Source organism: Natator depressus, chromosome 3 (assembly GCF_965152275.1).
Source record: "Natator depressus isolate rNatDep1 chromosome 3, rNatDep2.hap1, whole genome shotgun sequence".
NCBI classification, from domain to species: Eukaryota; Metazoa; Chordata; order Testudines; family Cheloniidae; genus Natator; species Natator depressus.
In genome coordinates this window covers 33,694,434-33,709,155 of record NC_134236.1, presented here as the reverse complement: position 1 = coordinate 33,709,155, position 14,722 = coordinate 33,694,434, and the positions used below count along the sequence as shown (strand labels likewise).

At 40.0% G+C, this 14,722-nt stretch overlaps 1 protein-coding gene across 1 annotated transcript in view; it reads right to left on the bottom strand.

Moving 5' to 3' along the window:
- MBOAT2 (membrane bound glycerophospholipid O-acyltransferase 2) overlaps window positions 1-14,722 on the bottom strand; it is a 219,634-nt gene that overhangs the window by 173,737 nt on the left and 31,175 nt on the right. Inside the window, exon 2 of the mRNA XM_074947686.1 lies at window positions 8,433-8,578. Coding sequence (XP_074803787.1) covers window positions 8,433-8,578 — 146 coding nt within the window. The remainder of the gene's footprint in view (window positions 1-8,432; window positions 8,579-14,722) is intronic.

The following is a 14,722-nucleotide window of genomic DNA, read 5'->3' as shown; positions in this document are numbered from 1 at the left end:
TCACATAAAGGGCAAATATGACAACTGAAGTTCCACACCTGTTGGATCATATTAAAGAAGTTCTGTATTAAAATCACAAATGAGTTTGATTCCCCATAGTTTAAATTCCAGGGTATTACTAATTAAGAGGTCTCTTGGGTTTTGGTACTGTTTCTCTCCCTCTATGTGTGAAACTTGCAAGCTGCTAATTGTGTTAGTACATTCTAAGACAGAGTCTGTTCTCAAAGCAATTCACAGAGACTCAAAGCAATACTCTAACAACAGAAACAGCACCCAGAGACTCCTCGCCCTTTTGTTGTATTAACAATTGTGATTAAAATAGAGATAGAGGATGTATGTGGATGGATGCTTGGTGTGGATAATAACTGAATGATCAGGGAGGTGCCAGCCTAAGAATCCAGTGTCCATCGGCTGAAGAAGGCGTCAAGTGGAAATAACCAGAGGACCCCCGGAGGGCAGACTGGAATCCACCCAACAGCCTCAAGAATGGGAGAACCAAAGAACAAGATAACATCTAGCAGCACGGAGCCGTCAGGAATGTGCCATCTGCTGATTGATTCAGCAACAGCATGATGAAGCAATTCCCACAGACTGGCCTAGGAAGAAATTCCTATAAAAAGAGACTCTAAAAAGTGAGAACTTTGGGGTCTGATTCTGCAAACCAACTTCCAGGAGCATCAGATGAGCATCTGACAAGGCCCTGCTCCCTCCTCATGTCCAGGCCACCTGGCCAGTGGCTTGGCATGAGCAACTCTAAGGCTGGTAACTATGATGACAACCTTGCAGAACCTCTGTGTGTGTGTGTGTGTGTGTGTGTGTGTGTGTGTGTGAATGTGTGAATAAATATGAGATTGAATGGAATGTTATAGCTATAACTAACTGCTTACTATGATTCTTTCTGTATTCACAATAAATGTGGTATTTTGCCTTTTTCCCTTTAATAAGATACTGCTGGTTTTTAATTTATTGGTACAACACACCAACAGTCGTGGAGACTAATGTTCTACTTATCCAAAGAACAGGTGCAGCATGGCAAGAACAATGATGTTTTCCTAGACCAGGGGTCGGCAACCTTCGGCACGCAGCCCATCAGGACAGGGGTTCACAGCTTGTTCAGGGCGGGATTTGAAGATTCAGTGATTAAAACAGTTTTGACGATCTGTACATTTTCTTCATTGTTTTTACATAACATGGTAGTAGAAAGTCATTTTTCAACAGGAAAGTAGGATATTGGTAACAAATTTCCCTCTTAAGTTTATTTTCTTAATAGTATTTCTGACACTACACCCCATATTCTTCAAAGAAATATGTTTATGATATGAATATGGCATAACTAAGATGTAGTTTATGCAAGATGGGTCATGTGAGATATTGGAAATGTTATGATTTATTGAATGTGATTATCTTATTTGTATGCATGTATCATTTCTGTATCTGAAGTTAGGAATATTAACTATGTATCAATTATAAAAGTGTTCTGGGGAACGCCCACCAGACAGAAAGCAATCAGTCTGGATGGGCCATTAGGGAGAACAATAGGACTTTAAACATGCTAATCCCTCACCTTCCTGAGAAGTTTCCTGGGATGTTGCTGTGACACTGCAGAGTCATGTGATCATGTCACCTGGTACTGGATTCCATCTTGGACTACTAGTATTTTTTCACTGGGGGAGGGGAGGGAGAATGACACTCAGAGACAAAAGGATTCCCACCATATATAAATCCTTTTTAAGGCAGTGAAGTGAGGTAACCAGGGTGGGTTCTTTACTGAATCCCCACCCAAGATGACTGCTGGAAACACCTAAGACTGATCTCAGGAAGAGAAGAACTGGACCAAGGCTATAAGGTGTCTGGCCCATGAAAGGAATATGTGGAATTCTAAGCTGCAAGCAAGAAAAGTTTGTCTTCAAGAATCTCTGCAACCTGCTTAAAATGACATTTAGGGTGAGAAATTACTACTTGTAGCCAGTAGTACATTAAGTTTAGTTTACGTGTTGCTTTATTTGCTCAGTAATCTACTTTGATCTGTTTGCTATCCCTTATAATCACTTAAAATCTGTTCTTTGTAGTTAATAAAACTTGTTTTTGTTTTTTATAAACCAGTTTGTGCAATTCATAACTGGGGGGGAAGGGAGGGGGGGCAAAAAGCTGTGCATATCTTCCTCCACATTGAGGGAGGGCGTGATTTTCATGAGCTTACGCTGTACAGATTTCTGTGCAGCACAAGATGACACAATTTGGGGCTTACACTCCAGACACGGTGTGCACTTGGGTGCTGGGCAACTCTCTAGCCAAAGCTTTCCCATGCGGTGCTGATTTCAGTGTCTGTGTCCTTTTGCAGCTGGGTGTGGTCCTGTCTCTGTGTGTGTATTAGAGGAGGCTTGAGGGCCTGGAACAGCAAGGCAGGGTGAGGGAACCCAGGCTGGTGGAATGGGTGGGCTCAGTGGGACCCCAGTACATCAGGTGGCTCCCTGAAGTGGGGGCAACAGGTTATCTATGAGGAAAATGTGTTTGATCTTCACTAGGCAAACTCTCTCTCATTTTGGGACCGTCTTAATCAAAAGAGATCAAATGGTTAAAATACCACTAATTTATTTAGAAATTTTCTTTCCCATACAAATACAGCCTAAAAATCAGCTGCTGTTGCTAGTCACCTTCAGCTCAGTTATCACAGACATTTATAAGGCAGGTTTTCCTATAAATCTTGGTCATTCATTTCTTTCAAAAACTGCCTGGTCTTATTGATATAAAAGCAGGTCCAATTCACATGGATCTTCATGATTACAAAAAGATCCTTGCATCAGCAGGAGCTAGCCTATTAAAGATATAAGAAGGCTAATATTCATATTGGCTTTGATGTAACACTGTTTCAACTTTTTTTAAAGAAATAAACGCTACACTGAATATTTTAAGAGTATTGTAAAGATGTTTTATCCACTTATCCATCTAATTTTATGGCAATTAATACTAAGAAGGAAAAGCATTTATTTTTAAAAAAGCTAAAATTATCAATACTATTTTCTATTTCAAGTCCTTATTAGTTACAATGAATTCCGTAACTATATTTTCTTTTTTAATTCAAAAGCTAAAGATCAGGAACAAGATTATGCATCTTCAAGAAACCCCACAAATACTTTACCGTAAAAAGCATGCCTTGTGGTAGAATTGCAATCTATATTAAAAAGTTAACACTCAGTCTCTAAAAGTATTAATTCTTTTGTACAAGAACAGAAACGTAATACTAGCAATGTGATTGATATTTGAGTCTATGCAATTCAATTACAAGAGCATTCAAATGAATAGAAAACAATAAACCTAAATATTTTAAATTAACCCATTTAGCTATGTGCTAGGTACATTCTAAGGATGCTTCAATATTTACTTTCAAAGAGGACACTATGACCTTTCTTTGTGCCCCAAATCACCATGCCAGTGTGATAAAGGTGATTTAATACTCTGCGGAGTTCACTTGAGGCAAGCAGGTTATATTATTAGTTAAGTACATTCGCGGAGGATGGTAGATTCCAAACTATTCCCTGCATTTGGAGTCTCTGAGAGTGAAATTGGGGATTCAGGACAGAAAAAAGAAGAGTTACTCCCTCTGGAGCTGGATTTACTACACACTGCCATCTAATCAGACAACTGAGTAGCTGGAGAGGAGGTTGGTAGATTTTATTAAAGTGAAATTTGAGTGTATTGGAATTGTATTCATTTTAAAATGTAATTTGGTTTTTTGAGAGTCTTTGAATTTTACTGTAAAAACACTGTAGAAGATAATATGTAAGGTTCTCTCTAATCTGTATATAGGTGATGACATAAGCAAAGAGATTTTCTGTAATGTCTCCATTTGCAGGCAGGAATGATACCAAACTATGTGGATTGACAGAAAATATCAAAGACACAAGAAAAAGTTGCTTTTTTCTCCTAAACTAAGAGAGGACTAATGTTTTTGACTGAGATGCGAGGCAGCAGAAATTTGTAATCTAATATGCTTACTTATTGCCTTGGAAAAAGATGAAGTGATTTTATTCATATTTAACTACTGGAAACTATCAGGATATGCATAAGACAAACCTCATATCCAGCATTTCAGATTGCAAATTATTTAAAAATCTCTGAATTACGGAGGAGATATTGTTTTTTTCTATTTTATTAGGCTTTTTTTTTTTTGGCTTTCTTTATAAAACTTTTATTTTCTAAATCAAGAGATAATTACTTAGGACCACATTCAGTAAAGCCAAGTCAAAACCAATGACACCCTAATTCATCAGTCTGGGTGAAATTGCCAATAAAGGGTTTCCACAAATCTTCAGTTCTGTACTTATTGTGTAGTTTTCTGTCTAACAGTAAATTTTAGAAATCCAAATTTAGAAGGAACAATACATTTTCATTTATTTTGAAATAATCTTGTTACTTTTCCTCGAAGGAGAGGTGTGAATTATCTTTTTGTTATAAAAACACCATATCACTGCACTATGTGTTTGCCGTATATGATAAAAGGAGAGTAAGTGTAGGGTTGCCAACTTTGGTTGGACAAATTCCTGAATATTTCATAACATAATCTTCCTGGAGACTCTGGGACAATCCTGGAGGGTTGGCAACCCTAAGTGTACAGCATATTCCACATTACTGGAGTATTGGTAGAGAAGGGTACAGATTGCTAAGGAACTACAGGCAGTGTAAAAAGGGAGACAGTGTTGCCTTATATATTAAAAATGTATACACTTGGAGTTTGGTTGAGATTGAAAAAGGAGACAGACTTCTTGAAAGTCTCTGGGTAAGGATACAAGGGGTAAAAAAAAAAAAAAAAAGGGTGATGTCATGGTAGGAGTCTACTACAGTCCACCTAATCAGGAAGAAGAGGTGGAGAAGGCTTTTTTTTTGAACAACTAACAATCTTCCAAAGCACAGGACTTGGTGGAGGACTTCAACTACCCAAATATCTGTTGGGAAAACAACAGAGCAGGACACAGATTATCCAACAAGTTCTTGGACTGTATTGGAGACTTTTTTTTAATTTCAGAAGGAGGAGAAAGCTACTAGAGGAGTGGCTGTTTTAGATTTTATTTTGGCAAATAGGGAGGAACTGGTTGAGAATTTGAAAACGGAAGGCAGTTTAGGTGAAAGTGATCATGAAACAGTAGAGTTCACAATTCTAAGGAATGGTAGGAGGGAAAACAGCCCAATAAAAATAATGGATTTCAAGAAGGCAGATTGGCAGAAGGCAGATAAACTCATGGAATTGTTAGGTAAGATTCCATGGGAAGCAAGTCTTAGAGGAAAAACAGTTCTCATAATCAATCTAGGGAAATACAACCTAGATGGAGCTACTATAAGGTGAGTGCATACCTGGTTGGAAAACCTTTCCCAGACAGTAGTTATCAGTGGTTCACAGCCAAGCTGGAAGAGTACTCCATTTAGGAAGGAACAATCAGTTGCACACATACAAAACAGAAAATGACTGCCTTGGAAGGAGTACTGAGGAAAGGGATCTGGGAGACATAGTGGATTAAAAGCTAAATATGAGTCAACATTATTACACTGTTGCAAAAAAAGCAATCATCATTCTGGGTTGTATTAGCAGGAGTATTGTAAGCAAGACACAAGAAGTAATTCTTCTGCTCTACTCTTCACTGATTAGGCCTCAACTGGAGAATTATTCTGGGTGCCACATTTCATTTGTGGATAAATTGGAGAAAGTCCAGAGAAGAGCAACAAAAATTATTAAATGGTGTAGAAAATATGACCTATGAGGGAAGACTGAAAAAACTGGGTTTGTTTAGTCTGGAAAAGGGAAGACTGAGAGGGGACATGACAATAATTTCCAAGTACATAAAAGGTTATTACAAGGAGGAGGGAGAAAAATTGTTTTCGTTAACCTCTGAGGATAGGACAAGAAGCAATGGGCTTCAATTCAGCAAGGACAGTTTAGATTGTACATTAGGAAAGCCCTCTTAACTGTCAGAGTGGTTAAGCACTGGAATAGATTGCATTGGGTATTGCATAGGAGATCTTGGCAGACCGGTAAAGTGCACAGACCACTACTGCTTATTGCCAACGTTAACCAAGCCAGCAGGCCGTAAGTGAGCCTATGCTGCAGCCTTAGCATGACCGAGTCAGGAGGGGAGGGGTTTTGAACTACCACAAAAAGGACAGCTTGACCCAGAGTCCTTCCTGATAACATCTCTGTTGAAACTGCTGAGGTATGCGTTTAAGAAAAAGCAAGAAGCTTATCTACATGTGCCCTCAGGGATGTGTCTGTCAAGCCCTCAAGGCATGCAAACTCTGCAAAAACACATCTGGCTAATTAGTAATCAGAGGGAATTTTCTTGCTTAACCTTTGAAATTGCTTGCTTAACAAGTTTTATTTGAGTGACGTGTTATTGTAATACTAATGAATAAATAAGGGAAGAAAGTTTGGGGTAGTTGGATTCTTCAGGAACTCTTCTTCTGGACACATCTTGAGGGTCTCACTGGCAGACACAAGATTGGCCATCGGAAGGCTGCCGCTCTGCCACTGGAGAGCCACACCCAACTTCAGTAATTATTGAGGGTTGGGGGTGTTTTACTAACCTGTTGTGGACATGTGTAAGTGCCTGACACTAAGTTAAGTATAGCTTTAAGTGAGAGCACTCTTGTATTGTCCTGTTTGTGCCAGTCATCTATCGGTCAGACAGCCATGTCTCCATTGATTTATTTCCTGACACCACCTGGCACAGAATAAAGCTACCAAGAGCTTTGGGTTGAAAGAACCTTACGAGTAACAAGGGCAGTTGTGGAATCTCCATCATTGGAGATTTTTAAGAACAGGTTAGACAAATGCCTTTCAGGGATGGTCTAGATAATACTTAGCCCAGCTTTAAGTAAAGGGGACTGGACTAGATCACCTCTCGAGGTCCCTTCCAGACTTCCATGATTATGTGTATGTGTATAAATAATAAACTGCAAACTTATACACATAAAACTGAAAGATAACATTAATTAAGAATAAGCCTAACTTTCTGATTTCCTGAATCTATAAGCAATGTCTGCAGCAAGCAGATGTTCGGGTATCTGTGTGGCTAAACTGAATATAGGTGCCACAATTGTAGTTCAGAATCCAAGAACTATGCAAAGGGAAGGGGGAGTGGCATTAGCTCATCCTATCTTCTTAATGTTTTTAAAACATTGCCAGAATATTTTAGTCAATTAAGAAAATGCCTTGGCCAATATATACCGGTGCCTCAAGAGAAAGTTGGACTAGCTGTTGTGCCACACACCAATTAAGACAACTCCCTCTTATTTCATCCTGAACTAGCCTGATAAGTACTGAGCCACACTGCTCTGAAAAAACTACATTATTCAGTCTGTAGTGTAATTTACCTACATAAAAGTAAATGCATTTCTTGTATTGCCCCTACTGCTGTTCTGGCCAGTTACAGCTTGAGTATATACAATGGTGAAGAGTATATGGCAGAAGAACCTATATAGAATATCGTATATTGGGATATTCTAACAGCAGTCACAACTGAATCTTAAAATGACACCTGCCGGAGTGTACCTTCCTTCCAGGCCCTCCCTGGTGCCAGAGAAACAATCAACAATTCTGTTCACCTCCCCTCTCCCTGGTATTCAAATCTGTATTCAGTATTCAACAAAAAACAATGCAAGCTAATTGAGCAAGCTAATTTGAGATTAAGAAGTGGTATCTAGGCATGTGATTAATTTAGTATTGCCTTATAGCTCGGCTTGGACATACTAGTTTTATTGAGAAGTGTTGGTAAATGTTGATTTCATTGTACACACACACACACACACACACACAATGTCCACAAATGATAATCAAAATTTATAGACAAGCAAAGAAAGAAAAATACAGCTTGAGAATTTATCAGAGTTTGATTTCAGGATACTTATTTTGTATACTTTGACCTGTGATATTGACAGTTTGCATTTTAACAGTTATAGAGCTTTAATTTTTTAGTCTCAAAGTCTGTCATTAAATAATTTCCTGCAACTGTGAAAATTTAAATCAATAAAAACAGAAAAAATAGACGCAGATATTATCCATTGAAGCTATAAAAAAAAATACTTTCTGCAACACCTACTCAGAGCAGTATGTTACACAAATTTGTCACAAGTTGTACAAGTCACAAAATTAGTTTTTATTTTAGCTCTTCCCTTCTCTCCTCCCAAAAACAGCTGCAAGACACAATCCTTTGAAAAGACCTTCAGAGAATTAAATAATGTGGCATTTGGAGTACTTTCCATCTCAGTTACACTGGGTGGAGCATATATTACTTTGTTTCTTTCTGTACATTTGTGTACAGCAACCAAAAGAGAACACAGAAAGTAGTAAATTTAACTGTAATAAACTTTAGTAGCACTAAATACCAAAATGTATGTAACAAAACACATGAAACAGTTGAAAAAGAAGATAAAATGTTACTTACCATCCAAAACAAAAAAGTGCAAGATAAAGGCCTAAAAGCGTGGCAACAACATGTCTTATAAATGAGCTAGTTTTGCTTGAATGAAGGTACGTTCGAAACCAAATAGCCGCAAGCAAGGCAAAGAGTTGGCACACTACAAAGTTGACCTGCAGAGAAAAGACAGCGGTTATCCTACACAATCATCATATACTGAAGCATCTCACAATTTTAAAGAATTAAATCTTCACACTACATTCCTAAGGTAGGAAAGTCTATACCCATTTTACAGATGGAAAACTAAAAGGAACAAAGAGGCTGATTCATGAAGATTACAGAGGAAGTCTGTGACAGATCCAGAAACTGAATCAAAATAACGTAAGTCCCAGACCAGTGCCTTAACCACAAACCCATTCTTCCATGTCTGATAACTCAACTTTGTTTTTGAATTGAGAGATCATTTTTAGAATGTGGCCTTCTTTAGTCTGAGACTAGAGCTGACCTCTGCTCCCATCAGGGCAGAGAACCTACTTTGATGGTCTGTCCTCAGATCTAAAAGAACCAGTGGAAGTTTTCAGAGTAGCAGTCATGTTAGTCTGTGTCCGCAAAAAGAAAAGGAGGACTTGTGGCACCTTAGAGACTAACAAATTTATTTGAGCATAAGCTTTCGTGAACTACAGCTCACTTCATCGGAAGCTTTGGAACTGAACAGAGGCAGACTGTTGTGCAGCCAGATCCTCACATCAAAATCATGGCGGGATACTATGTTTATCTTATGTTCTTTGACATCCTAAAGACCCCTTTCCTTTTACTGTGCTGTCCTCACCGGCATCTTGACTTATAATACAGGTGACCTGCCATTCTGCTGTAGGTGAAATGATTAGGAAGGCGGCTATAGCACTGGAAACAGAAGTTACATTCTGAGTCAAACTGATTGTGGCAAGAAGAGTTTTCAAAGTCTTATGCCAAGGCTGTGATGAAGTGGTTCTCTTCCTCTAACATAGCAATCACGGAGTCTTGCCAGCAGAACTGTCTTGGGCTATGGATAGCCTGATAAACTGAGTTCTCTTTACTCAGAATAGAATGTTTCTAACCGTCACAAAGTTTTCCATCTATTTTGCAGACCAGATTATTCCAAATCTATTTTTATATCAGCTGAACATTTTCAGGCTGGGGAGAACTGTAGTCTCTTCTCTATTTACATTTCCACACAAGTTATTCACTATTTCTGTAGGTGTTTGGGTAGCTTCAATCTGCAACCTGAAATTTGGACACATGCCCCTCCTTTTCATAAAAACTGGAGAAGTTTACATTGATTCACTGCTCTTAATGGTGGAGACTATTGTTCTTTCCTTCAAGAAAACATGGTACCAACATCAGACACATGAGAAATTGTTAAGCCATTTCACTTGTTGTTGACATTCTGTAGTCTTCCTTTTTTGGGAAAATTATGGAACACGTTACAGCACAACACAGCAACTGTGTACCCAGAGTCCTCAAAACTTCCTTAATACCTTTCAATTTGCTCTGGTCTTGTTGCTAGACAATCTCCTGGTGACATACACAGATCAAATATCCATGCAGACTTTCAGGTCTTCCAGAAACCTGAGACTCAACTGAACATGGAAGTCCTGTCGATATTTCCTGGCAGGAAATGACAGGGTGGCATTGGATTGGCTCATTTCTTCCTCTGGCGGAAGCCGCAGAAAACAGCATTGAGAGTCTGTCCATTTTCCCCAAAGTTTCTCTCAAGAGTGGTACTGAAAGATTCAGGTGCATCACCCTCCTCTCAACAATCAGCCAAAAAAAGAAAGTCTGATCCACATTTATCCACTCTCTTATCTTACTTCAAAATACTTCATTTTAACTTTTCAACAGCTACCCAGCCTCCACTCCAACATCATTAACAGTCTCAATCACCAGCTTGTCTATTTCACCCATAAGTGCCTCCATGCATTCTCCCATTAAACAGGGGAAGCCAACTCCAGATCCATCTTCAAGTACCCCAGTAAAACTCATTTCAAAAGTGCCATCTGACGACAGCTAGCAAAGCAGTGAGTAGTCATTACTGCTACCAATTTTACACAATTCATGGACAAAGCTAGTTTTTGCTAAAACATTCTATTATTTTTGTGCCCTATTCTCTCTGTCCACCCCCTTCCTCATCACCATGTCTTTGTTTCCTCCACCTGCACTGTCTTTAGACTCAGGAGGGCCAAATCGCACCTGGAGCTGCAGCTAGCAAGAGATGTCAAGAGTAACAAGAAGGGTTTCTTCAGGTATGTTGGCAACAAGAAGAAAGCCAAGGAAAGTGTGGGCCCCTTACTGAATGAGGGAGGCAACCTAGTGACAGAGGATGTGGAAAAAGCTAATGTGCTCAATGCTTTTTTTGCCTCTGTCTTCACTAACAAGGACAGCTCCCAGACTGCTGCGCTGGGCATCGCAACATGGGGAGTAGATGGCCAGCCCTCTGTGGAGAAAGAGGTGGTTAGGGACTATTTAGAAAAGCTGGACATGCACAAGTCCATGGGGCCGGACGAGTTGCATCCGAGAGTGCTAAAGGAATTGGCGGATGTGATTGCAGAGCCATTGGCCATTATCTTTGAAAACTCGTGGCGAACAGGGGAAGTCCCGGATGACTGGAAAAAGGCTAATGTAGTGCCAATCTTTAAAAAAGGAAAGAAGGAGGATCCTGGGAACTACAGGCCGGTCAGCCTCACCTCAGTCCCCGGAAAAATCATGGAGCAGGTCCTCAAGGAATCAATCCTGAAGCACTTACACGAGAGGAAAGTGATCAGGAACAGTCAGCATGGATTCACCAAGGGAAGGTCATGCCTGACTAATCTAATCGCCTTCTATGATGAGATTACTGATTCTGTGCATGAAGGGAAAGCAGTGGATGTATTGTTTCTTGACTTTAGCAAAGCTTTTGACACGGTCTCCCGCAGTATTCTTGTCAGCAAGTTAAAGAAGTATGGGCTGGATGAATGTACTATAAGGTGGGTAGAAAGTTGGCTAGATTGTCGGGCTCAACGGGTAGTGATCAATGGCTCCATGTCTAGTTGGCAGCCGGTGTCAAGTGGAGTGCCCCAGGGGTCAGTCCTGGGGCCGGTTTTGTTCAATATCTTCATAAATGATCTGAAGGATGGTGTGGATTGCACTCTCAGCAAATTTGCAGATGATACTAAACTGGGAGGAGTGGTAGATACGTTGGAGGGCAGAGATAGGATACAGAGGGACCTATTGGAGGATTGGGTCAAATTGGAGGATTGGGCCAAAAGAAACCTGATGAGGTTCACTAAGGATAAGTGCAGGGTCCTGCACTTAGGACGGAAGAACCCAATGCACAGCTACAGACTAGGGACCGAATGGCTAGGCAGCAGTTCTGCGGAAAAGGACCTAGGGGTTACAGTGGACGAGAAGCTGGATATGAGTCAGCAGTGTGCCCTTGTTGCCAAGAAGGCCAATGACATTTTGGGATGTATAAGTAGGGGCACAGCGAGCAGATCGAGGGACGTGATCGTTCCCCTCTATTCGACATTGGTGAGGCCTCATCTGGAGTACTGTGTCCAGTTTTGGGCCCCACACTACAAGAAGGATGTGGATAAATTGGAGAGAGTCCAGCGAAGGGCAACAAAAATGATTAGGGGTCTGGAACACATGACTTATGAGGAGAGGCTGAGGGAACTGGGATTGTTTAGTCTGCAGAAGAGAAGAATGAGGGGGGATTTGATAGCTGCTTTCAACTACCTGAGAGGTGGTTGCAAAGAGGATGGTTCTAGACGATTCTCAGTGGTAGAAGATGACAGGACAAGGAGTAATGGTCTCAAGTTGCAGTGGGGGAGGTTTAGGTTGGATATTAGGAAAAACTTTTTCACTAGGAGGGTGGTGAAACACTGGAATGCGTTACCTAGGGAGGTGGTAGAATCTCCTTCCTTAGAAGTTTTTAAGGTCAGGCTTGACAAAGCCCTGGCTGGGATGATTTAATTGGGGATTGGTCCTGCTTTGAGCAGGGGGTTGGACTAGATGACCTCCTGAGGTCCCTTCCAACCCTGATATTCTATGATTCTATGATTCTAAGCTCTTTGGGGAAGGGACTGTCATGTACTATATGTTTGTACAGTACATAGCATAATGGGCCACTAACCTGGTTGAAGCCACTTGGCACCATGATAATATACATGTGCAAATATTATTAATACATAAGAGTGGGTGGGTTGCAAAACCATCTGTATTTTTGATGACACTTTCCTCTACATCTCTGTTTCTCCAGACCCAGACGGAGAGTTGCTCAGTTTTTTCAGTCTGGCACAGAAAGATACTTGAATTAAATCTAGTTGACTCAAGATCAATCCAGATAAAACAGATTAAAAATGTTTCATAAAAACAGGCCTAACATGGACGCCTGGAATACCACACTAAACACCTCTGACAACAAAATATAAAGTTTATAAGGACCCTGTACTTATGGCCATTCAGCTAGTTTTCACTCTATGACAGTGCATTTATTAAATTAATTTGGATTAGTTTTTCAAGTAGAAATTGAATACCACCAGCTTCCTCTGTAACCCTCATTTAATCTGTATCACAGATTCTCCATTTTTACAAATGTCAATGCCCACCTTCGTAAGACACACTGAGACCTTATGTAAGTGCAAAGTTTATTATCGCTAAGATGTTATAAAATTTGAATTTACATCTATTGCTTTCCTTCAATTAAATTTTTAACTGAACAAAGTCACACAAAACTTGACTGCCATAATATGTTCTTTATAAAACCATTTAACATTATCCTGCAGATATTGTGTTCCCCTGCCATTTTCTATTTTATTATGTTAGTAGAGAAAGTAGTTAGGAGTTATGGGATTGTAAATTGCCAGGATCAGTCTTTTTAAATTAAGTCCTCATATAAAGCTGTGCAACCCCCACTGCCCTAAATTATGTTATCAGCAACACCTGCACAACCCTAAATGAAAACAATTATGTTGCACAGGGTGCCAATTAAGTTCCAAGCGCAGAGTTGTAGGCCTGTTACCAATGCTACATTGTTCAACTTATTCCTTAAAAACTACCCAAAATTAGTCAAATTCACAGTAAGCATATTTAGCAGTATATGTCCTAAAGTTCACAAACATTCACATACATGCACCCAAAAATGGAATCAAGATGTGTATACAACCTTGTGTTTCCTTTCAACTGTTCATTACACATACCTCACTGCATCTTATCTGACACTTAGATTACGGGTTTCAGAGTGGTAGCCGTGTTAGTCTGTATCAGTAGAAACAACAAGGAGTCCTCGTGGCACCTTAGAGACTAACAAATTTATTTGGGCATAAGCTTTTGTGGGCTAAAACGCACTTCATCACATGCATGGAGTGGAAAATTCAGTAGGCAGGTATAAATACACAGCACATGAAAAGATGGGAGTTGCCTTACCAAGTGGGGGTCAGTGCTATCGAGCCAATTCAATTAAGGTGGAAGTGGCCTATTCTCAACAGTTGAGGGAGGGGAAATCGCTTTTGTAATGCTAATGAGGTCAATGCAATCAAGGTGGACCATTTCAAACAGTTGACAAGAAGGTGTGAGTATCAGCAGAGGGAAATTTGTTTTTTTGGTGACCCATCCACTCCCAGTCTTTATTAAGGCCTAATTTGATGGTGTCAAGTTTGCAAATTAATTCCAGTTCTGCAGTTTCCTGCTGGAGTCTGTTTTTGAAGTTTTTTTGTTGAAGAATTGCCACTTTTAAGTCTGTTATTGAGTGTCCGGGGAGACTGAAGTGTTCTCCGACTGGTTTTTGAATGTTATAATTCTAGATGTCTGATTTGTGTCCATTTATTCTTTTGCACAGAGAATGCTCTGTTTGGCCAATGTACATGGCAGAGGGGCATTGCTGGCACATGATGGCATGTATCACATTGGTAGATGTGCAGGTGAACGAACCCCTGCTGGTGTAGCTGATGTGGTTAGGTCCTATGATGGTGTCCCTTGAATAGATATGCGGACAGTGTTGGTGACCAGGTTTGTTGCAGGGATTGGTTAGATTACAAGCTCTCCTGGGCAGAGACTGTGTTTTTAAGGTACCTGTAGTTAATTATAGCATGTCTATGTTAAAAAGAACCTTAAGTTTTCAAAATGCAGCACTCAAAAGTTAGGAAATGCCAGAATTAAGGTTGCCTGTGCAACCTTAATTCACCCTTCTTGGGCATACACATTATGATATTGTCTTTAACTACACAACCAAATACTTCTCCCCTCCCCAAACCTGTGCCTCATTCAGTGAACAATCAGTTGATTTACTGTTTCTTCCTTCT